A 22374-nucleotide genomic window follows, 5' to 3' on the forward strand; every position below is an offset into this window, starting at 1 on the left:
CCTTGTAAAATAATGCTACAGTACTGAGATAACAAGTGACTTATTTATTGAAAGATTTTAATGTAATTTTGATTTGAGCCAATGTGAGATCCCACAGGACACTGGGGTCATGTTGGGATCATGTTTTTATCTTTTCCTCATGCTTGCTGTTACACAATTATCTCCAGAACGAATGAAAACTAGCAATACAATGCTGCACAAACTTACAAAGTGCTACAAATCAAGTTAAGCACAACTGAACACACTCCTTCACATTTGGTTACTTGGCACACATAAAAATGTGGTTTTGCATGTATTCAAATGCTCATTGCAGTTCACAACAGCACATCCTGATGTACAATGGATTTCATAAAGATTTCCGCACCTCATGGATAGAGAAAACTACAAAACAAACTCTTGAGCTTTGATCTAACTTTCTATAGCAAATAAGTTAACTGTTTGCATTGTATTCTATTGATTGATTCTTGCTCAAAAGAAAGCCTTAGTGACTGGGGAGTGGGAGTTTTTGTTTCAACAAGCAAATACTCTTGGTGAGGAGATTAAGAAAACATTTAAAGGTGTTCTATGTAACTTCTCTGATAAAGGGTTTGCTTCGTGCTTTTCTCCACGGAGATGTTATTACTTTGTTCTGTATGGAAATAAATTAATCTTTCTCCTTATGGACAAACATGTGGGCCATGTTACAAGTCATATCTATGGAGAGGTGATCCCACAGTAAGATTCCTATGTATTTCTAGCCATAAAAACACCTGAAGTTGACGCAATGAAAAATAGATACTATACCATCAATACCATACTGTGGCAATTTTGAGGCAAAGCAATAACATCTCCATGGGGACAAGCAAGCAGCGAACCCCCAATCAGAAAGATTCCATAGTTAAAATGAACCAGACAATTCAGCAGTGGCAATAAGATTTACAGCGCAAACAAGACATTTTGAAACCTTCTGGGAGAGGTTGACAAACTGTCAACTTTCTCCATCTGGCTGACATTATTCAGATTCCACAGAGTTGGATGTTCAGTGGTGCTGGCAAGGTGCAAAAACAGACTCAGGCAAAACCGGGTGAGGGGGAAAAAACACAGGAACCAGAGGAGGGCACTGTTTTTGTAGCTCCTGACAGTTCTAATCTCTAAAGGGCACAACTTTTGCAGTATTTCACACTCCATAGTAATAGTCCACAATGGCATGGTAAGGCATAGCTGAAGCACTGATGTTGGTAATGAAATTATTATGTGCGTGTGTGTTTCTGAAACTAAATGTGCACTGTGCAGTCTCATTGGTCAAAGATTTCCATAACTTTTATCCCATGCGAATCTGTCTGAGCTTGTGGAAGAAAAAGGGAGGGAACATGCTCAAAAGGGAGGAGAGCAATGAAAGAATGCACAGCGATCTCATAGTCTTTATATGCGTTTATATCCTGCTCACTGATTATGTGTTTGTAGTTAGAGGCTCTTAGCAACATTTTCCTAGCCAATCCAGCAGCGTTTTGTCCCCGGATGTTTTTAAGCCTGTGACGTATGTGAGGAGTTCCTTCCCTCAGTACTTTGCGCTGTTTGGTTTTAAAAGGAAGGAGAGCTGGACTTTTGCTTGACCTGTCACCGTGTGGAGGTGTGAACAAGATATTTATTTTGTGCTCACAGGGATGCCAGAAAGAGAGGCAAAGTGATTGAAAGATTGAAGAAAGTTGCAGAGAACAGTTTTGCTCATGAAAAAGGGAAGATGAATAGATACTTTTAAGGAGTGCGCTGGACCCAGAAGAGGAGTGCCACTAAGAGTAAACCCCAGCTTCAAACTACTACTAAAAGACAAGATGAGATACCAAGCCAGGGTAAGTACCGCTAATATTGTGGTGTAAAAACTAACATGTTTGCTTGCATTCCTCTGTGGTCCGCTACACAGAGCCTAAAAAATTTACCAATGACTCATTCAGAGGTTTTATGTCTTATGACTCAAGATTTTAATTGAGCACAGCAGCAGCAGCCTTGAGCTATCTACAGTAGATACATTTCCATTAGACTGGCACACAGACCTGGCCTGTGCTAGAGAACCAGCTGTGGTACTGCTCCAGCACAGCCCAGGACAGAGCAGTGTGGGCATGCCTTATAAGGAAGACAATCCACATGTATTTGGAATAACAGAGCTTAGTCATGGGGCTCAGGGCCAAATCCCACTGGCCCAAGTAGAGAGCCGTTCCTCATCTCCTGCATGTCAACTGAGGTGAAAGTGCACACCTCAAATCTGTCCCCAAATCTATAACTTGAGGATCATACTATGTGTGAGATAAGATACTTTCCCTCTGTTGATGTCTGTAATGGTATGCAAAAGTCAATAGAAAACATTTTACTTTTGTTGAATAATGTTGAAACATCATTGGGAGATCATTTTAAGCAGGAAATAACTTGCTCTCATAAATGACTTTGTTTATTTCTATTGTATACATCAGTTATATATCACATCAGTTATCAGTCACATGACATAGTCTTCAAACCTTAGTTAACAAGGCAAAAACAATTATGGGCGAACTGTGTCACTTTTTCTTGAAGTGGTTTTCATGACGATGTTATGTTTTACCTAGAATGCTCCACAGTATGCCATTTTAATTATATATCTCTATGGAGACACACAGGTAACACCATCAGGCCAAGATATACGTCAGATCTATGGAGAGGAAGGTCTCCATAGTAAGAGTGTTTTTTTTTAATTTTGTAGCAATGAAATCACTGTAATTGAATAAATGGTAGATAGATAAGTTTAATGCCATATCATGGAACATTCCTGTAAGTAATTACAGCTCCATGGAGATGTGCAGACAGCAAACCTCCCACAGAAAAGTTACACACCTTTAAAGCCTAACAATTTGAGGCATTTCAAGGGATAAAAATACTTGATAATCCATCAGTGTCTAGTGCTGGTTAGCATCACATGTACACAGCTACGATTCTGCAGAGATGTAGCATGCATTCAACATAAAGCCTTTGAGCATCCACTGACTTGGCCAAAGCGTGACCTTGCATTCCACAGTTGTATCCTTTGGAAAATCTGACTGTAATCTGTAAGTGTTATGGTCGGACGCCCACCTGCCAGAGCGAGGAACAATGCAGGAGGTGAAGTAGGAGGCGCAGTCGCAATGGAAATGCTTTGACCTTCCTCTAGTCCACAGTTTTGGCGATGTTCCACTGTTGTCCTTTTGTGTTTTTAGAGGATTTTCCTGCATCTAGTGTGCAGAGATAATGACCTATCCCAACACTAAACAGCCAAATGAGACCCTCGAGAGCCTCTACTTTTGAACATTGAAGTAGTCCTGTGGAGCGGCTCACTTTGTTACAGTTGAGCTTTAATCAGTGGAACATGGAGATGGAGAAAAGGCTGTGATTTTATTCCTAAGGCTAGTTTTACTCTCCTTTTTATTTTTCTAATTTCTGTAAGTATATTATTAAATGAATGTTTTCAATGAGTGATAGCTGTGTATGTTTTGGACAAACTGGAATATCTTTTTTTAAATTATTATTTATACAGGGGACCCCAATGAGAGCACTTGGGCTCTCTTTTTCATGAGTCCCTATATGTGCCCTATATGTGATATGTAAATTTTATTGGAATTTGAGTGACTTGTATTCTTCCATTTATAGTTGCATGATATGAGATCAAAAATCAAATCTAGTATTGCAGCAAAGAATTTATTGTAATATTTTCATTTACTTGAGACAACAAGCTAAGTGAAATGGAAATAGAAATGACTGAACTGACTGATCAAACTATGTAAATATAAAAACACTAAGCCAAGATCAAAAGGTTAAATTTGGACTAAATGAGAAAAATAATAACTAACTTAACTAGCTAGCTTTGACTTTTTTACATTTTAATTTTCATAAAAACCTTAGCCCTATAATATACATTTTTAGTTCATTACGATATCAATAATTTTGTGATCTATTGAGCAGCTCTCGTTCTGTTGTTTTCATTCAGGGTCAACATAAGCAGTTGTTAAATCCCGTCTGGTGATAAAGCAGTGTGTGTTGTATATACATTTTTATTCTCTTGAATGTCACTATTACATAACACAAAGTCAGTCCTGTTTACTGCTGGGATGTTTAAACATCTTCATTGTTGAATCTTGGCATACCTAAGTGGAACAACTGTGTGAGTTTTGGCCCCTCTCAAACGGCACAAAAACATCCCTGTTTGTTGTTTTAGAATGACTAATGTTAGAGTTTTGTTTGTATCTACTGTTAAGATGATGTTTTCTTATGTTATCAGGGCAGCTGTGCTCCTCTATCACATTTCTCTACAGAAGTGTGACTGCCCTCTGCCTGTCAAGAAAGTGTCACTACAGCTCCCAATGTAAAAGTCTTCTCTTCAAAAGTATAATGCATTATTCTTTAATGTTTCTGTAGGAGGTTGATGTTGATGGGAGGGTGCGTCTAGTGATGGAGAGTGCATTGACAGCACGGGACAGGGTCGGGGTCCAGGACTTTGTCCTTTTGGAGAATTACAACAGTGAGGCAGCCTTCATAGAGAACCTACGGCGCCGCTTCAGAGAAAACCTCATCTATGTAGGTCTTTTGCAGTGTGTTGGAGGTAGCCATAGTATATGATTATTTTTGTCACATATGAAATGTTCAAGTGTTTTTATCTGATGCTTTGGGGCAGACGTACATTGGCTCTGTGTTGGTGTCAATGAATCCATACAAAGAGCTGGAGATTTACTCCGAACAACAGATGGAGCGGTACAGAGGGGTCAGCTTCTACGAGATATCACCTCATATGTGAGTCACAACAGGCCAGTGTACTCTCAGTGGAATGTACATTCTCAAACATTAGGGCGTTTAGTAGTTTTACTGAATTATTTCAAAGAAATAGAAGTCATCAGTTATTAAAATTAATTTATATAAACACATATGCTAATGTTATGCATATAGTGTTTGGAATGCATCCAAATGTTTTATGTATTATGCACAGATAAAGCCACATGTTTATTTGTTGTTATTTATTTCAGCTATGCACTGTCTGACAACACATACAGAGCCATGCGCACTGAGAGGAAAGATCAGTGTATCCTAATCTCAGGTGAGAGTGGAGCAGGAAAAACTGAAGCTTCAAAGAAGATCCTGTTGTACTATGCGGTCACCTGTCCAGCCAAGGACCAAATGGACACTCTGGGGAACAAGCTGCTGCAGTCCAACCCTGTGCTAGAGGTAGCTAACCATCTCCAAGCTTTGTCTTTGTAGTGTTATTAATATATTATATATATATTTTGAATCCCCCCCTTTTGTTCTTTCTTTTTGTTGCAGGCTTTTGGTAATGCTAAAACACTTCGGAATGACAACTCTAGTCGCTTTGGAAAATATATGGATGTGCAGTTTGATTTTAAGGTTGGTTTTATTACATTTTATAGAAATGAAAAGAAATCAAACAAACCTTTATATTTTCTTTTAAAACAGGGTGCCCCGGTAGGTGGTCATATCCTAAACTACCTGCTGGAGAAGTCTCGTGTTGTTCATCAAAACCACGGCGAGAGAAACTTCCATATCTTCTATCAGCTTTTGGAAGGAGGAGAAGACGAGCTGATGAAAAGACTGAACCTGGACAGAAACCCACAGAGCTACAACTATTTAGTCAAAGTAAGTTTAAGTTCAGGTAAACACAGTAAATGCTGTTTAATTTATTTGATTATATTATCTGATCTGTCATATCTATTCAGGGCAATTGTCCCAGAATCAGCTCTATCAGTGACAAGAACAACTGGAAGACTGTCATGAATGCCCTCCCTGTTATTGGCTTCACAGAGGATGATGTGCGGGTCTGTATCTCTGTACCTTCATTTGGCTTATACGTGATGCTATTTTAAACATTGAGACAAATTGGAGGTTTTCAAATATCCCTATTGATTATATTGTATTTTGTCTTGAAATATGTAAAAGGTGTAAATTCCTAGATTTGAATCTGATCATTTCAATTTGTGACTAGACAACATTTAACATTTAACATTTATTTTAACTACTCATCTAAAATATTCTTGGTCTATAAAATGTTGTGATGTAGCCCACAGCAGCATACAAATCTGCACCTAAATAAAAAGTCAGCAGCATCATGTTTTAACATGACACTATCATGAAATTACCCGATAGTTTCATGAAATTATGTGATAAGAAAGTATCATGAAATAACATGATGTGTAAAATGAGGAACAGTGGCTTAAATGGAGGACCTGTCCACTTTTACGCATTTGGAGAGATATGGGCTATGCTACTGATGTTGGCATGACTTTTCCCAACCATAGTAGTAGTAGCCTAGTAGTAGTAGTCATAGTAGTAGTAGTAGTGTCTCTAGGAGTAGGACAACTGCTCGTGCTTAAATGGCAAGGTCGCATCACCAATGCTAAGATGAGCCCTTTAGAGAGCACTGAAATGACCCTGTGAGTGCTGTAGACTAACTGTGGTCCTCCACATCCAAGTCTGTGGCTGACTGAGCTCATCCCACAGCTATGAGAGACGGATGGTTTGAGTCATCCTCTTAATGCACAGATTGAGGTATGTAGCAGCTCTCTGTCGTGCACAGAAAGCCTACACCATCAGGAAAAAAAAATCATATGGACACAGAGGCTACTTAAGCAGCCTCTGTGTCCTCATTCTGATCCAGCAATCTGTCTGATGTTCTTCTGTCATTGTCACGGAGCGATCTATCCCCCATGCGTAAAGGTGAGCTGGACACTCGTGCTGAGTGGCTGCTATGGATGTTACATTTGGATGAATAGAGCAAATCAAAATTAGGCCAATAGTCTCCCCCTTTCTCAGCCCAAGTTGTCAGAGGCAGAGGGGTGATCACTCCCTGAGGCTGCTCGACAGAAAGCCACACTGTCTCTTTGGCTCAATGGGGCTGGCACAAAGTAATCCAAAGTGCTTTACAGAATAAAACAATAGAAACCCCCCAAAGTGAAATAAATCCACGGAACGATCCAATTGTAGTTAAAAACACTTTACTAAGTGTTCACATTGTTGAGGACATACAAATACAAAAACGAGGAAATTATAGGGCAATACCAGGTCAAAAACACAGTTGGCTCCACTTGCTCATGGTGCACCTGCACAGTTCTTAAATAAGGAGCCATAGGCACAAAATTATAAGAAAAATAAACATTACTGAGGTAAAACTTATGATTAATATTAGCAATAATAAATGAAAGGCTACATGTAAGTAAATCAAATTATTTAGTAAGCAAATAATCACCAACTAATCATGTTAACTGTAAAATATTACCAAAATAACCCCAAATCATGTACTTTAAATAAATATTAAATCAAAACAAAATAATAATAATCATCTCAATAATGAAAATATTATGAAAATTACAAAACTGGGTTTAGGCTCTAACAATAATTTCTTATCAAGTACTTTCATGATAATTTAGTTTCACATTTTAACGTGGAACCATCACGTGATTTTGTAAAACCATCACGTAATTTCCAGAAATGTATTTCACGATAGTATCATGTTAAACAGTGATGCTGCTGATTTTTATCGTTTATTATTGTTTTATTGCCATGGTAATGTCATCTGAAACCCAGCAATATTAGTATAAAGAAAACTGTTTATTTTGTTCTCTCATAACAAGTTCATCACATGCTGTTGAATAATGATGTAATGTTTGACCACAGAATGCACTGAACATAATCGCCAGCATTCTCCATTTGGGAAACACGCAGTTTGGAGAAGGGGAGGATGGGGAAACTCATATTACCAATGAAGAGCAGATAACAAGGCTTGAGAAGGTCAGAGCACTCCCTCCAGTATTAATGTATCTTCAAAAATGTAGAAAGTTTTCAGCTGTGAACAGATGTGTTGTTCTGCAGCTGTTGGGAGTTGATGGCTCTGCCCTGGGGGAGGCACTCACCCACAAGAAACTCACAGCCAAAGGAGAAGAGGTGGTAGTTTAGACCTTAGTTTTTTTTACAGCTCAATCATGTGTTAAACTAATTATTTCATTCCAAATTTTCCAGATGATCAGCCCTTTAAATTTTGAGCAGGCTGTGTCAGCTCGAGACGCCTTGGCCAAAGCTGTTTATGGCCGTGCGTTTACATGGTTGGTAGAGAAAATCAATCAATCACTAGCTGTCAAGGTAAAGTTATAAGATGTGAACTGAATTGACTTTGGTGCGGTTTTGTTAATATAAAATTATTTATAACTTTACACAGGAGGAAATTTATCAGAGCGGCAAAGCATCCACAGTAATAGGACTACTCGACATCTATGGCTTTGAGGTGTTGCAGAACAATAGGTATCCTTTCTTTAATGTAGCTTAAAGGTACACCATGTAACTTTTCTGGTAGAGGTTCCGTCGCTTGTCTTCATGGTGATGGGATTGCTTTGCTTTCCTTCTTTCATTCTTGCATTTATATTATAATGGATGTTTTCATTCATGTTTTCTTACTGTGAACAGCATCACCTCTTCATAGTTGCTGGTCAGATCTGTGAACCTTTTAGGCAAATATGGTTTTGTGGTTGCCATGGTTGTGATTTGCTTCTCTTGAGGCTGACTGACTGAGCATTTTTTTTTACTTTTAATTTGGGATTTTTTTGCACATGCTGCACTTTTTTGAAGTGTGCAGTTCAAAGGAGATAAGTTAAGGACTATTGGATTGTGTGATCTGAGCAGTTTGTCTTTGTATATATATATATATATATATATATATATATATGGGACCCTGCATGAAGATTCAGCTAGCTCTGAAATCCTACAGACTTTTTACAACAATGCAACAGGCTTTCTGCAACAAATATGGCAGAAGACGGTCCATTCCGCAATGTAATGGTCGTCCCATCACTAACCGAAACAACAGAGCAGAGTGAAAGAGAGGCTGCAGAGAGGCTTTCCTTTTTGTGTGTCCAGAGTTCACCTGGCTCCCCCTGGAGGCTGTTGTGATGCTGCAGGACCCAAATGACATAGAGGAGGGACACTTTTGTCCAGAGGGCTACTCCCCTCAAACTCCTATTACCCTGGATGGAGACTTTTGTTTGAGCTTTCTATTATTTTTGTATTTTACTACTCCGTGTGCTCCACCTGAAAAGTTACATAGAGTACCTTTAACCAGAATAACTGTTCTTTTGGCATAATTTATCTAAAGGTTGTTGCTTTTTTAAATCATAGTTTTGAGCAATTCTGCATCAACTACTGCAATGAGAAGCTGCAGCAACTGTTTATTGAGCTCACTCTCAGATCTGAACAGGAGGAGTATGAGACAGAGGGGATTGCGGTACGTGTCATTATGTTGGTAAAAGGTCTGCAGTATTTATACATTGATACGGTTTTCAAATATGTTTTTCCATAAGCTGTTAAAGCAATTACTCCTACCATGTAATTGCGATGACACTGTTAAAACTGTTGGTATCTGTTATTGCTGCTTGACCAGGGTGTAGCTGAACTGCATTTCATATTGTTTGACAGTGACAAACAAATGATAATTATTTGCCTTTATTTTCAGTGGGAACCGGTGATGTATTTTGACAACAAGATCATTTGTGACCTCATAGAAGAAAAGCACAAAGGCATCATTTCCATTTTGGTGGCTACAATTAACTATACTTTTAAAATATTTGCCTTTTTAAAATATCTTTTTCACATTTTAAATAATTGTATCTTTGTCATTTAGGATGAGGAGTGTTTGAGACCTGGGGAAACATGTGACATTTCATTTTTAGAGAAACTGGAGGACTCACTTGGTGGTCATCCACATTTTGTCACGTGAGGATTTTAACTTAAATTAGGGCATGCAAAAGTGCACCATCTTATACAGATTTATCTTCAAACAGTCACAAGTTGGCCAATGGAAAAACACGCAGAGTAATGAACAGAGAGGAATTTAGACTGTTGCACTACGCAGGAGAGGTCAACTACAATGTTAATGGTATGTTACTGAATCTCATGACATACAAAAAATATTCAGGATATTCATTATAAAAACTTATCTTTTTTCCAGGTTTTCTGGATAAAAATAATGATTCACTAAACAGGAATTTGAAGGAGGTAAAGCAACTTACACATATAGTCATATTTTTCTTTAATGGGAAAAATTGAGGTTTGCTATTTTAATTTGTACTTGTTCAATTGTGAGGTGCTTTCTGTCTTAGGTTATGTGTCAGTCAGACAACCACATCCTTAGTCACTGTTTCCGAAGAGAGGAGGTCTTTGACCAGAAACGATCAGAAATGGTGAAATATGATTGAACTTTTCTTTGTTAATGTCATGTTACTGTATCGAGATTCAGCATTTTCACACAGAAATCCCCTGAGTAACACTTTCTCTTTTCGACAGGCTGCAACACAGTTTAAAAATAGCCTGTTGAAACTAATGGAGATTCTCATGTCCAAAGAGCCGTCCTATGTGCGCTGTATCAAGCCAAATGACTGCAAACAACCAGGTATTTTAAGTAAAACAAAACAAAAACCTGCAACAATAAAAATGACAATAAGCATGAATAAGTTACATAAAACCATCAGTGAAAGGTATATTATGGATTATTTGGAGATTGTGTATTACAGTTTTGATTCAAATCAAATATGTATGTTTATAGGTAGATTTGATGAGATCCTGATCCGGCACCAGGTGAAATACCTGGGTTTGATGGAGAACCTGCGTGTCCGCAGAGCTGGCTTTGCCTACAGGCGTCGATTTGAAGCCTTCCTTCAGAGGTGAGTCCTTTCTCTTTTCAACCAATTTGTATATAAACATTTATTATGTATTATGGTATTTATATATTATGTGTTTATCGTGTACATTATTTATTTAGATATAAGCCGCTCTGTCCAGAGACATGGCCAAACTGGCATGGTCCACTTGCTGATGGGGTATCTATACTGGTGAACCACCTGGGCTACAAACCAGAAGAATATAAGCTTGGCAGGTAGTCAAAATACACTTTATATATTTCACCTCTCAATGAAATAAAAAATGTAATTTGTGTTTTTGCAGATCAAAAATTTTCATTCGTTTTCCAAAAACCCTCTTCAACACAGAAGATGCTCTAGAAGCAAAGAAGCCAGAGATTGGTGAGTAAAATGTAGAAACAATCACAAAGGTCACAACAGGAAGTATACATCTCTCTCTCTCTCTCTCTCTCTCTCTCTATATATATATATATATATATATATAATGTATGTTTGTATATATATATATATATATATATATATATATATATATATGTATATATATATATATGTATATATATATATATAATGTATGTTTGTATATATATATATATATAAAATGTATGTGTGTGTGTGTGTGTGTATATATATATATATATATATATGTGTGTGTGTGTGTGTGTATGTATGTATGTATGTATATATATATATATATATATATATGTGTGTGTGTGTGTATGTATGTATGTATGTATGTATATATATATATATATATTTTTTTTTTTGTCCTATCAGTCTTGACCCTGCAAACATCTTGGAGAGGATACAGAGAAAGAGCCAAATACAAACGCATCAGACACGCAGGTTGGCAAAATGACTCAATTTACAAAGATCACAGCACATTTCAGTAGTGTAGTAGGTGTATTACACTGGATCAGATTTAAACAAAGCTTTTGTATTTGTAGTGATTGTGATCCAGTCTTTCTGGCGAGGTATGAAGGCACGGAGACGGGCCAAGAGGCGAAGGGAAGCTGCAAACTTGATACGCAGGTAATTCTGTTAAATAAACCTGTGTTTATATGGAATTATCAGAAATATTTTGGCTCTGTGTAAATTTCCACTATTACATTTTACTTTGCTCAGACTCATTAAAGGCTTTATCTATCGTCACAATGATTACTGTTCTGAAAATGAGTATTTCATCGATCACGTACGCCGCTCTTTTCTCATGAAGCTGAGCAAAAACCTGCCCAAAAGTGTTTTGGACAAAAACTGGCCAACACCTCCTCCTTCGCTCATAGAGGTACAATAACCAATGTGAATTGTTATGTTTTTAAATTTTTACATTTAGTCAACTTAACACTGCTCAACAAATCAACCTACAGTTACCAAACACACCTGACACTGAAATGAAATGTGTTATAAGGTTTTTCCTTTTTTTTTTATTTATCGGCAGGCTTCTGAACATCTACAAAGGCTTCACCTGTGCAATATGGTGACAAAATACTGCAGAAGCATCCAGCCTGAATGGAAAAAACAGGTTAAGTGAATTTATTAGGGAATTAGTTGCTTATAAAATATTTTATTTTTTATATTTATTTTTGTGTACAGATGACACAGAAGGTTGCAGCTAGTGAGCTCTTTATGGATCAAAAGGACAGCTATCCTATGAGTGTTCCCAGACTGTTTTTGGACTCCAGGCTCGGTAAATGAACAGTGCATTTTTGCAACTTAAACAACTATTTTATAATCATTTACTTTTTTTTTTTTCATTAGAACGTGAACACATCAATCTCAAAGTTGTTCAGACACTTGGAAATGACAAAGTACAGGTGGGTTTCTTAAGTCATTGAAACACAATCCTATTGTCATCCAGGTATGATCCATAGTAAAAGAAAAATTCTATTCTGTCAACTGGACAAAGAGTGAAGATGTTTTGCCGCTCATCCAAGCCTCTTCTTCAGTTCTGGTCTGATTGCTTGTGGACACTGCTTTATATCTATCCGAAGTGAGGAGCTAACTACACTGAAATTAAAACACTTACTGTATTTGTGTACAGTTTATGTTTGTTTGATAGACCTAGCTATCAATCTGACCAGAACTGAAGAAACTGCTTGGAGTTTCTCTTTTGTTATGTAACACTTATATGTTCTTTAGTATGGTGTGAGAGTTGTTAAATACGACAGGAGAGGGTTCAAGCCTCGCCCTCGACAGTTGCTCCTGACCAACACATTTGCTGTGCTCGTGGACAAGACTAAAATTAAGCAGAAAATCGACTACAATGCCCTAAGAGGTGTGAAATACACATATTTACAATGAAATATAATTACAATAGTGTGGGTGCACAATGCTGGAGGACAACATTGACATTGTTATAAATGATATGGTGAATGTTAATGACATGGTTTTGCCATTTGAAATAGGCATCTCTGTGAGTTCGCTCAGTGATGGGATGATTGTCCTGCACATGCCCAATGAGGACAAGAAGCAGAAGGTAAAAAATGGAACACTAAATAAAACTATTTTTGACATTTTCTCTTTTAAAATGTGACATCTGTGTTTTTAGGGCGATGTAGTGTTGCACTGCACCCATGTGATCGAACTGGTGACAAAACTAGCCCTGATGGCAAACAAGACCAACTACGTGAACATCAGCTCGAGCAGGTGAGGTCCAATCAAAGACAATATACAGTTAAGCTCAAATACTAACCTTTTTTCCCATGACATTTGCCATAAAACCATTTCTTTGTATTTTGTACCAACACCAACTTGAACAGTCATTATTTGTAAACTGAATGTGAAACTGATGAGTTCATGTGAGGATACTATTTGAATTTTCACTTTTTTTACATTTGGCAAAAATAACTATATATACTATATATATAGTCTGTAATTAATTTTATTTTTAGTTTTAGTTTACTTAAGTAATATTTACTTAAAGTACTTTAAGTAAATATTACATTACACAGCTTTTTTAATAATCTTTTGTAGCATAAGGTTTGTCATCGCTCGTGGCAGAGAGGGCTTTGTTGATTTTACCAGGGGCTCTGAATTGAGCGTGGTCAAAGGTAAAAGAGGACATCTGCTAGTGGTGAGTCAATTCATATCTGATTTAAAAAATATGTTCATTTTTTAAATTCACAATTGTCTGTGACTGTTTATCTATCTGTCAACAGACTGCCCCTAACATCAATAACACATGAAGGAACACAAGGCAGAATTCTGTGTGGATTACCGCTACTCAAAAGGTCCTATTGTCACGCAAACGCATAGAAGATATATTTCTCTTCACTGTTTCACAAATAACATTAACATTGCCACAACTCCAATGCTTTGTCTTTATTAACAATCATGTAATACACAATAACTTTCTGTTGTAACAAATACATTTTTAAATAAATAAATTACAAATAAATAGCATAAATAACAAAAATACATTCTGGAAAGTTCAGTGCTTTTAACACAACAAGTTGGAATGTCCTCTCGAAACCTATTGCAAATATGAAACTTTAGGAAATACCCCATATTTTTTTAAAAGATTGACACCACAGTATCTATAATTAGTCACAGGTTGTCCCTCTTAAGACTTTATGTTGCTATATCTGTTTGCCTTTGAGTGGGAGTTGCTTTAGTAGTTTTCGTTGCCAGGAGGAGAAAGTCCCGGGCCAGTTTGATGAGGTACAGGTCTAGATCCCTTAGGATGATGTATCCCTCCACTCGACTGTCCCATTGTGTATGGTGACTGCTACGGACAACCCCTCTGTGCCCTCTGGTAGTGTATGGTCTTGTATAAGTCCTGCCAGTGTAGTTCATCTGCAAGGGAAATCATTAGATGTAATTGCACGATGGTTATGTTAGATGTACACCACAAATCTGATCATGATCAGTCATCAGATTACTGAAATTAAATGAAACAGTTGTGTATAATGTAAGTAATCAAAATTTTCTCTGATTGTTTACAAATGTGCTGGCTTCAACATGAATAATTATGCAAAAAGCAGCAAACTAATGTGGTCCATGTTTAGTTGAGTATCAGTTTTGCTAGTAGTCGAGGTTAGTTTGGTTTTATTATGGGGAGGTCTCATGATTTTTATGAGTTAAGGATGACAGAGTTTCTCCCGTCATAACAGGAAGGAGAATACATGAAAGAGATGAGTCAATATCAACACTAGGTGGTTGCATGTGATTTTGTTCAACATATGACTCACCAGTACTTTTCAATGGTTATTTACCAACTTTTTTATTTATGAACATGATTATCCCATAATGTCTTTAAGAGTATGGAAAGCATATATACACTGGTAAAAATACTTTCTTAGTATTTTTTTTTTAAATGTACTTTCACTCTCATTTGAGTGAACATCCATTAAAATAAGTTTGTGGTAAAGTGGTTGGCTGAAGCTCATGTTGGGGCCTTTATGCTTGTTTTTATTGATTGAGGGTGCATTCACACTTAACTTGCTTTGGTCCTGATTTGAGTCCTAATGTAGATTTGGTCTGGTCCTGTTCTTGTCCTGGTTTAGTTCAAATATAATAATATAATTCTAATATAGGTTTAGTTCCAGGTTTAGACCCAGTTCAGTCCCAAGTTTGATGTGGTGAATGAAGTTCAATTAAAAGACTATTTTACTTGAATATTATTATCCTGTTGTTCCGTTTTATTTCTAGTAAATGATTTTGGGGGCCTACCTGATTGTTGACATTTATTATGAGATCTCGAATGTCGTACTCGATGTTTTGAAAGCTCTGAGGTAAAGTGCTGTGTGTGTCTTCAGAGCTGAGCTGCTCCCTCTTCCACTGCAACATGCTCTTAAAGGCCTGCATGTCCCAGAGAGCTGTGCCAAGTCGCTCCGAGTCCTGGAGACAAGCACATAACAGTTTATAAACTCTCTCATTACTGTCATATAAACACAGACGGGGAATTTCCTTTTCTACTCTATTGTTGTAGGGTATTATATATTACTAATAGCCTATAGTCTATTTGTATTAATCAATGATGGTGATTGGTTTGCATTTACAGAATAATACAATCTCTTTCTGTCTGGTGTCACTACAGTCACTGATGCTTAATGCTCGATGTTATTTCTGATACAACACTGTCCGTTAATGTAAACCTAAGATGACAACTGGATTATTCCTTGTGGCTGAACTATTAAAGATGAAAGTGTAAACAATAACTACACATATATCAATAATATATTATAATAATATTCTCTGACATACAATTGTATTCATGTACTTACTGTCAGTTTTAGCCAGTGGTAGAAATCAGTAGACAGTGATGGGAGGTCTTTCAGATGTTGACTCTTGTTCTCATAGTCTTTGGTTCCCAACTGTTCTTCCTTCTGTTCAACATACATTGAACAAATTAGTTTAAACGTAAAATGTGATACATCTATTGACAGTTGAGGACTTACATATCTCATTAGCAGCTGCTGGACTCTACATCTTGTGAATTGTGCAAGTTGATAAGAAGTGATATATTTGTTGTGGAGAACTGCAGATGGGAGACAGTGAACGCAGCTCACAGAGAAGCAGAGGATAAGAGCCTGCCACCAAAGAGTCATCTGCACAAACAGCAACATTATTATTTAATAACATTGCAAACAAATGAAAAAGCACAATTTTACAATAGAAAATATGGAACACGCTGTGACCCTGAATATGTATGTCAGTGTTAAATTACAAAAGTAGCTACAATGTTAAATCTGCGTCATAAAATTATTGTATAGCCTTTCCTACATTGCAGCTTTTTTAGTAAAAGTAGTAAAATAGCATATTAAGATCACCTCCCTGCTAAATTTTGTAAATCCAGCTAAAAATATACAGTACATTAAATACATTTCAAGTTCTATCGGTTCACAGAAAAAAAAAGAAAAAAAGTCAAATGTGTTTCTCAATGAATAAACTGCCCTCACCCCAAATACAATTTAAATTTATATAATAATATGACTTAAAACAATAAGTAAAACAGCGATACTTAAAAATATTCATGTATATATGTCATAATAAGCCATTCACTCACTGAAAATGGTGAGCTTACCTTGTTGAAGTACAGAGCAAAGCAGTGAATTAGACACCTTCATGTTGCTGTGTTGGAGTGAAGTGTTTATATATTCGGGTTTTACTCCAGTTGTCTTGCTTTCACTTTCCAGCTTTTGGAGTTTTTTTTTCTTTTTTCTTTCTGTCTTATTCTCTGTGATTTCTGTCAGTTGTTTTGACTGAGGAAGTCATTATGTAACAACGCCCACATATTAGGTCATGATTTTGTACATGAAACATCTGATCTGAAAACACACTCTTACATAAATCTTATAGTAATAATGTTTTTATAAATTTGAAATTAGATGAAACACAACACTTTTATTTGGAGTCTCAAGTTGTATGTTTCTCATAACCTGCTGTGCGAGATGATATATGATATGTCTGAATATATGTGAGGGAAGTTGATATGGCTCATATTTTCAATAATAAATGTCCATTCTTTACTTTCTATAATCAACAATGTACTAAAAAGTTAATTTGATTGAGTATCGTTTTAATTCAAATGATGAGCATGGTATGGTGGCACACTGAAGGTAAGAATAGGTCAGGTAAGAATAATATTGTGTCAGGTAAGAATAATATTGTGCCATCTGACAGGTTTTGTGATTTTTAATGAATAATAAAGTTCTATATACTTCTTTTTTTATTTTTGTTTTGTTTGTTTTGTGTTGCTGTAAAACAGGTACAGTATACAGCCTTTTCTGAATACAGTTCTTCCTTACATTGAGGGTGTTTTCAATATAAGAAAAACTTGACATTGCTGACACATTGATGACCATTCATTCAAACATTGTGTTGAGGTTTGTTGTTCTAAAATATAATTGCTTGAATTATCTATGAATAATGAAGAACAAGAAAGAAAGAAAAATTTACTGTTGAAAATGTACTTTTACATACGATTGATTCTATTTGGTTATAGTTATATTTGGTAAAAATGCTTCCTAATGAAAGTTGTGCAACTAAAGCTGTTTTGAAGTGTGTAGAGGTAAATTCCTGTTAGCAATTCTTCACATTTATTATGGCACTGAAGAAACTACAAGTATCTGTCTATACTTGTTTGTGAAAGTTTGTGTGTTGCGGTACATGCCGCAGTAACAGGCTGCCCGAGTGAAACTTTGAGCAAAAACATTACTTTTCTATGAAACTGGCAACTTGAGGTAAGTTCTTTGTACACATTTCAAAACAGCTGAAAATCTGAATAAAGTTTATGTAAATTCCTTTTTGGAGCTACAGAGAGTGGGAGGGTTTCCACCTACCTCTTTGTGGTCAAACAGTTTCACTTCAGCATGGCATTCTGCAATACTATTCACTGTAGGAAACTGCAGCTTATCAAACACAGGGAAGGCCTCTGTGAGTTCAATGGTCACACAGTCACAGTGAGACTGGGTTTACTGCTGTGTAGCTTTGAACCTTCAAATGAACATATGTGTGTGTACATACTTTTTAATGTTTTACTTGAGAAAGTCACATGCCTCTTCATAATTCTGTCATTTTGTCACCAAATTAGTCACACCGTAATTTGGCAGAATGCCCTTCCCGTTATATATGGTGACATATATGGTGACATATATGATGGTAATATGGTGACTGAAGGGGGGGAGGGGATTAAAAAAAATACAAATACAATAGACTTGGAGTCCAGCCATTCTCAAAATGCTGATTATTTGATCATTTTCAACATAGGTAAAATTTAAATTCTGAAGTATGCTTGCAATGTTAATATTACATTTGTGTTATGTTTAAATCTTGACAACAATAACATTAGTAGACAAAATATTTAAGTTCATGTTTAATCCAAGCCTAGATCAACGTCCACTTTCCCACATTCCTGATTTCTGATGATTCCAGAAACCTATGAGTGATTCACAGACAGACAAGCGTGACTTTTACTTCATAGTGAGAGGTGTAAGGGTTTCCCTTATTTTCAAATCCTCCCCCTTCACATGCATAAGTCCCACTTTCAGTCTATTTGCATTCACATTCATGTGTGGTTTTAGACAAACTTCCGTAAGTGATTTTTGCTCAACTTCCTATTTAATGTGGGCTATGTATAGACTACAACGATTTTAAAAAAAAAAAATTTAATGGCATGAATGAATAAATGAATAAATAGCAATGTAGACAGCATCAAGTGTTGTGAAAATGCACCATGGCCAGGTCAGCTAATCTAATTACAGAGGGTAACTTTAACACCACATTTAATTGTTGCCTGTAATAAATGAGTCTAAAAAGCTGCAGCATTTAACTTAACTCCACAACAAATACATCACTTTTTATCAACTTGTAAAATTTTAAATATATATCATGACGTAGTCACAGCAAACCATGTCACAAGTTATTTGTTTGCTGTGGTGATGACTACAAGCCAGCTGTGTGACCCGCTCTGAACTCACTCTGAGAGATTTTAGATTATTATACTTGGATGAACAACATCACAGACTCCACAGTTCAATCAGAGATGATGAAGTATCTATAGCTATATAACATTATATTAGTGTTTCCAAACCAGGGGTGCTCTGTAATGTTCTCTATATAATGTGTAGAGGTTATGTATATTTATAGAGGCAATAGAGATTATGGACATCACTATCACTAAAACTAAAGTATAATAGTAATAACTGATGGATTTATTTGCCTAGTACCTGACTTATGGGGTTACTCTAAGTGTGAGACAAAGCCCAAGGAGTTGAAAAGGAAACAGATGGGAATCACTTGTGAATGTTGGTTAATTTGCTTGTCTGTTGCAATGATTGTTTCACTTTTAGATTTTGTAACTTTCTCTTGGTCAAATCAACTTTTTGGTAAGCTCTGCAAGGAGGAATGGAATTGAATTGAGCTACACAATTTTTCCTCTAAGGGAACAGTAAAAGTCACATATTGATTTGACATATTTTTTGATAAACACTTTATCATTTTGCCAGTCTTTGGGATGGCAGAAAATCTCACTATACAACCAAGACCAAGCAAGCAAGTATATCCAACAATGACAGGGTCAATTGAGGCTATATAAAAGTACAATTATGGACAGCTGTGGAGTCACTTGAAGAAATCTATTTATAAAAATATTGTGATTGGGTTTACCACCCGCTAAGAGGGATGCTGTTTACTCAGCTTGGTTTCAGACACCAAAGGTTCATTATCATTCATGGGATGTGTTATACAAGCCCAATGGTCCTATAAAAGTGTTTGTAACTTCGGTCCAGCCTCAGTGAGTTTAGGATTGTCCTGGTCATCTGATTTGGGATCTGAAAATAGGGAACATGTTTGCAGCTCTTACACTTGTCTTTACTGTGTGTTTGACAGCCACCACTGCAGACTCCCACCAACATCCATGCCGTATGTAACTGACTAATTCTGATCCAATGCATTGTGCTGGGCGCAATTAACTCTCCTTATCTTTTTCAGACTCACCTAACATGACAGGACAGATGTCAGTGGTAAGTTCATCATCAGCTGTCAGAATATACAGAAATATCATGTTTAGCTATATTTTTCTCTCAACCAGATGTCGCTAAAGGGTGAAATAAAAACACATGGGGCATTTACCTATGATTCAACAGGAAAGAAACTACGGTTCAGATCCAATGAGAGCCACCCCACAAACACTTCTCTGGGTTTGGATTTGCTCATGTTTTTTGATAAAGTAAGTACTGTTTAATTCTGAACAATCAAATGTTAAATACTGTTTATAAAATCATTCACATCTTGTCTAACATAACAAGACTGTGAAGGACTCAGCACCTTAGGCCTGTAATTAATCACATTTTTGTAGAACTGAAATCCAATAATTTCTTATTGTCAATGATCAGCTTATGTCTTCAATCAGGACGTCTATATCCTGTCTTCTATAACTTTTCCTCTGTTGTGTTGAGCATGCGGAGGTCAGAGGAATCAACTAAATTTGAACTCATTTAACATGTTTTTTTATGAAGAACAACCAAATTTGTAGTAATCAATATAAAGACAAAAAATGTAAAAAAGTGACACAATGAAATCAGTTATAATAAAACACTCAGTAAGACCAGAGTATAGACAGTAATTCCCTTTGACTAACTCCTCTGATTCAAAGTTTATTGTATGTTACAGGGTGTATTCTATGAAATAGATTCCAAAAACCAGAGCTGTGAGAAGAAGTCACTGCATTCTGTTGATCACCCTCTGGATATCCCCGATGATGCGAAGTTCTGTACCACGGTTACCACTGGCAGTGCAAGCATCGAAGGAGAGGGTCTGAAAGTGAATATGTGGACAGGATCAATGCATAATGTGAAAGGTGATTGACAAAGGAGTGAATTAACAATGCATCGGTGTAAAACAAGACAACAAAAATAACAGATTTTTTTTGTATTTTTATTTTGCTTATCCTCTCTATAGGTACCTTTAACATGTTCGTGACAATGGGCTGTTTGCCTGTGACCACATTGTACTCTACAGACTCCACATCCTTTTTGTTCAGGTCAGTCAACAATTATCCACCCTGTTTAGGTAAGTTTTATCATTATGTTTAAAATAATGCTACCATTATTATTTATACACAGTACCATGGAAGTTGAGAATGAGATCAAGGAGCCAGATCTTCTGATGGTGCCATCCTTCTGTGAACACCAGCCTTTGGAAGAGACACCTGAGGGAACAGTAAACAGCTTCTTCAATGAGTTTGTGTAAAATATGCCTCTCCTGCAGAAACAAGTCATCTCTCTGCTTCCCACGTGACGCTCATGTTTTCTGTGCACAAAATTTGCCTTCTTAAGATGTAGGCCTAGTTGGAAACGGATTGCACATTACAAGTATGTGACAGGAAAAAATATACCTTAGAAATTTTAGTCAAATTTACTAACAGTGGGTGGCTTTAAAAGTTGGCTCTGCATGCAAAACATATAATGAAACATTAAAATATCAATACTGTAAGTAGCGATAAAATTATTGCTTTTGTATTGACAGTTAACAAGACGGAAGATCTGAACGACAGCTCAAACTACTGTGAAAGCATCACTTGAAATAAATTTTAATAATAAGAAGAATGGCTCCAAATTTTATTTTATTTATTTTATACTTTTACAGTAAAAAAAAAAAAAAAAAAAAAAAAAAAAGATTTTCCACACTACTTCTACAACACTTCTCAGCCACCACTGTAACCACAACTTCTCTGGACTCTAGGCTGACTGATGCAAACATGGCTCTCAGTCTGCTCCAACTACCTTTTACCAATCTCTCACATGCATGGGTGAAGCATTTTGTCCAAGAAAATAATATAAATAGGCCTAGAGAATGGGGAGAACAGGAGAGAATCACAACAAATATTTTCCAGTCGAGTTTATCATCTAAGACTCTTTTAACAAAAGTAGTAGGGTAAACTGATACCCTATACAGTATAGCCTAGTTTAACTAACTAACTAACTAACTAACTAATTAACTAACTAACTAACTAACTAACTAACTAACTAACTAAATAAATAAATAAATAAATAAATAAATAAATAAATAAATAAATAAATAAATAAATAAATAAATAAATAGCCTGTATGTTAAAGGTAGGGTGTGCAGTCTGTGTTCTCATAGCTTAAAAAGGAATTACATTCTGCTTTCCAACTAGAGAGGTTATCTTGAGAACCAAAACATCAACTGACAACAACAATCTGTTTGTTATTACGGATAATTATTTATAGTGACAGAGCTAGGCCATGCC

At 36.3% G+C, this 22374-nt stretch overlaps 3 protein-coding genes across 5 annotated transcripts; 2 read left to right on the forward strand and 1 right to left on the reverse strand.

The window, feature by feature from the left end:
• The first annotated feature begins 1385 nt into the window (after positions 1–1385).
• On the forward strand, positions 1386–14076 carry LOC117381321 (unconventional myosin-Ic-like). Of its 2 annotated transcripts, none has more exons than XM_033978270.2 (32): positions 1386–1829; positions 4396–4554; positions 4652–4767; positions 4998–5196; positions 5293–5373; positions 5443–5622; positions 5703–5801; positions 7657–7770; positions 7852–7923; positions 7999–8118; positions 8195–8277; positions 9148–9253; positions 9482–9562; positions 9650–9741; positions 9810–9904; positions 9977–10023; positions 10128–10208; positions 10312–10417; positions 10571–10688; positions 10787–10900; positions 10969–11045; positions 11439–11507; positions 11609–11693; positions 11787–11946; positions 12100–12183; positions 12255–12348; positions 12420–12475; positions 12801–12936; positions 13067–13137; positions 13210–13307; positions 13635–13734; positions 13820–14076. In XM_033978270.2, the coding sequence occupies exons 1-32, from the start codon at positions 1812–1814 to the stop codon at positions 13844–13846; spliced, it is 3138 nt and encodes a 1045-aa protein (XP_033834161.1). In that variant the 5' UTR covers positions 1386–1811; the 3' UTR covers positions 13847–14076. The 2 variants fall into 2 exon arrangements, with proteins under 2 accessions (XP_033834161.1, XP_055082304.1); XM_055226329.1 differs by lacking the exon at positions 1386–1829 and adding an exon at positions 3356–3422.
• LOC117381324 (uncharacterized) lies at positions 13970–16765 on the reverse strand. 2 transcript variants are annotated; one of them, XM_055226331.1, is made up of 4 exons: positions 16687–16753; positions 16061–16210; positions 15887–15988; positions 13970–14456 (listed from the first exon to the last, which is right to left on the reverse strand). In XM_055226331.1, exons 2-4 carry the CDS (start codon positions 16208–16210, stop codon positions 14232–14234), a joined length of 477 nt encoding a protein of 158 aa, XP_055082306.1. In that variant the 5' UTR covers positions 16687–16753; the 3' UTR covers positions 13970–14231. The 2 variants fall into 2 exon arrangements, with proteins under 2 accessions (XP_055082306.1, XP_055082305.1); XM_055226330.1 differs by lacking the exon at positions 13970–14456 and adding an exon at positions 15255–15500 and having other exon boundaries at positions 16687–16765.
• A 3089-nt stretch (positions 16766–19854) lies between these two features.
• On the forward strand, positions 19855–21709 carry epd (ependymin). Its single transcript, XM_033978224.2, has 6 exons — positions 19855–20024; positions 20094–20125; positions 20194–20331; positions 20775–20961; positions 21063–21144; positions 21227–21709. The coding sequence occupies exons 1-6, from the start codon at positions 19949–19951 to the stop codon at positions 21351–21353; spliced, it is 642 nt and encodes a 213-aa protein (XP_033834115.1). The 5' UTR covers positions 19855–19948; the 3' UTR covers positions 21354–21709.
• The last annotated feature ends 665 nt before the right edge of the window (positions 21710–22374 follow it).

Source organism: Periophthalmus magnuspinnatus, chromosome 14 (genome assembly GCF_009829125.3).
Source record: "Periophthalmus magnuspinnatus isolate fPerMag1 chromosome 14, fPerMag1.2.pri, whole genome shotgun sequence".
Taxonomy (NCBI): Eukaryota; Metazoa; Chordata; class Actinopteri; order Gobiiformes; family Gobiidae; genus Periophthalmus; species Periophthalmus magnuspinnatus.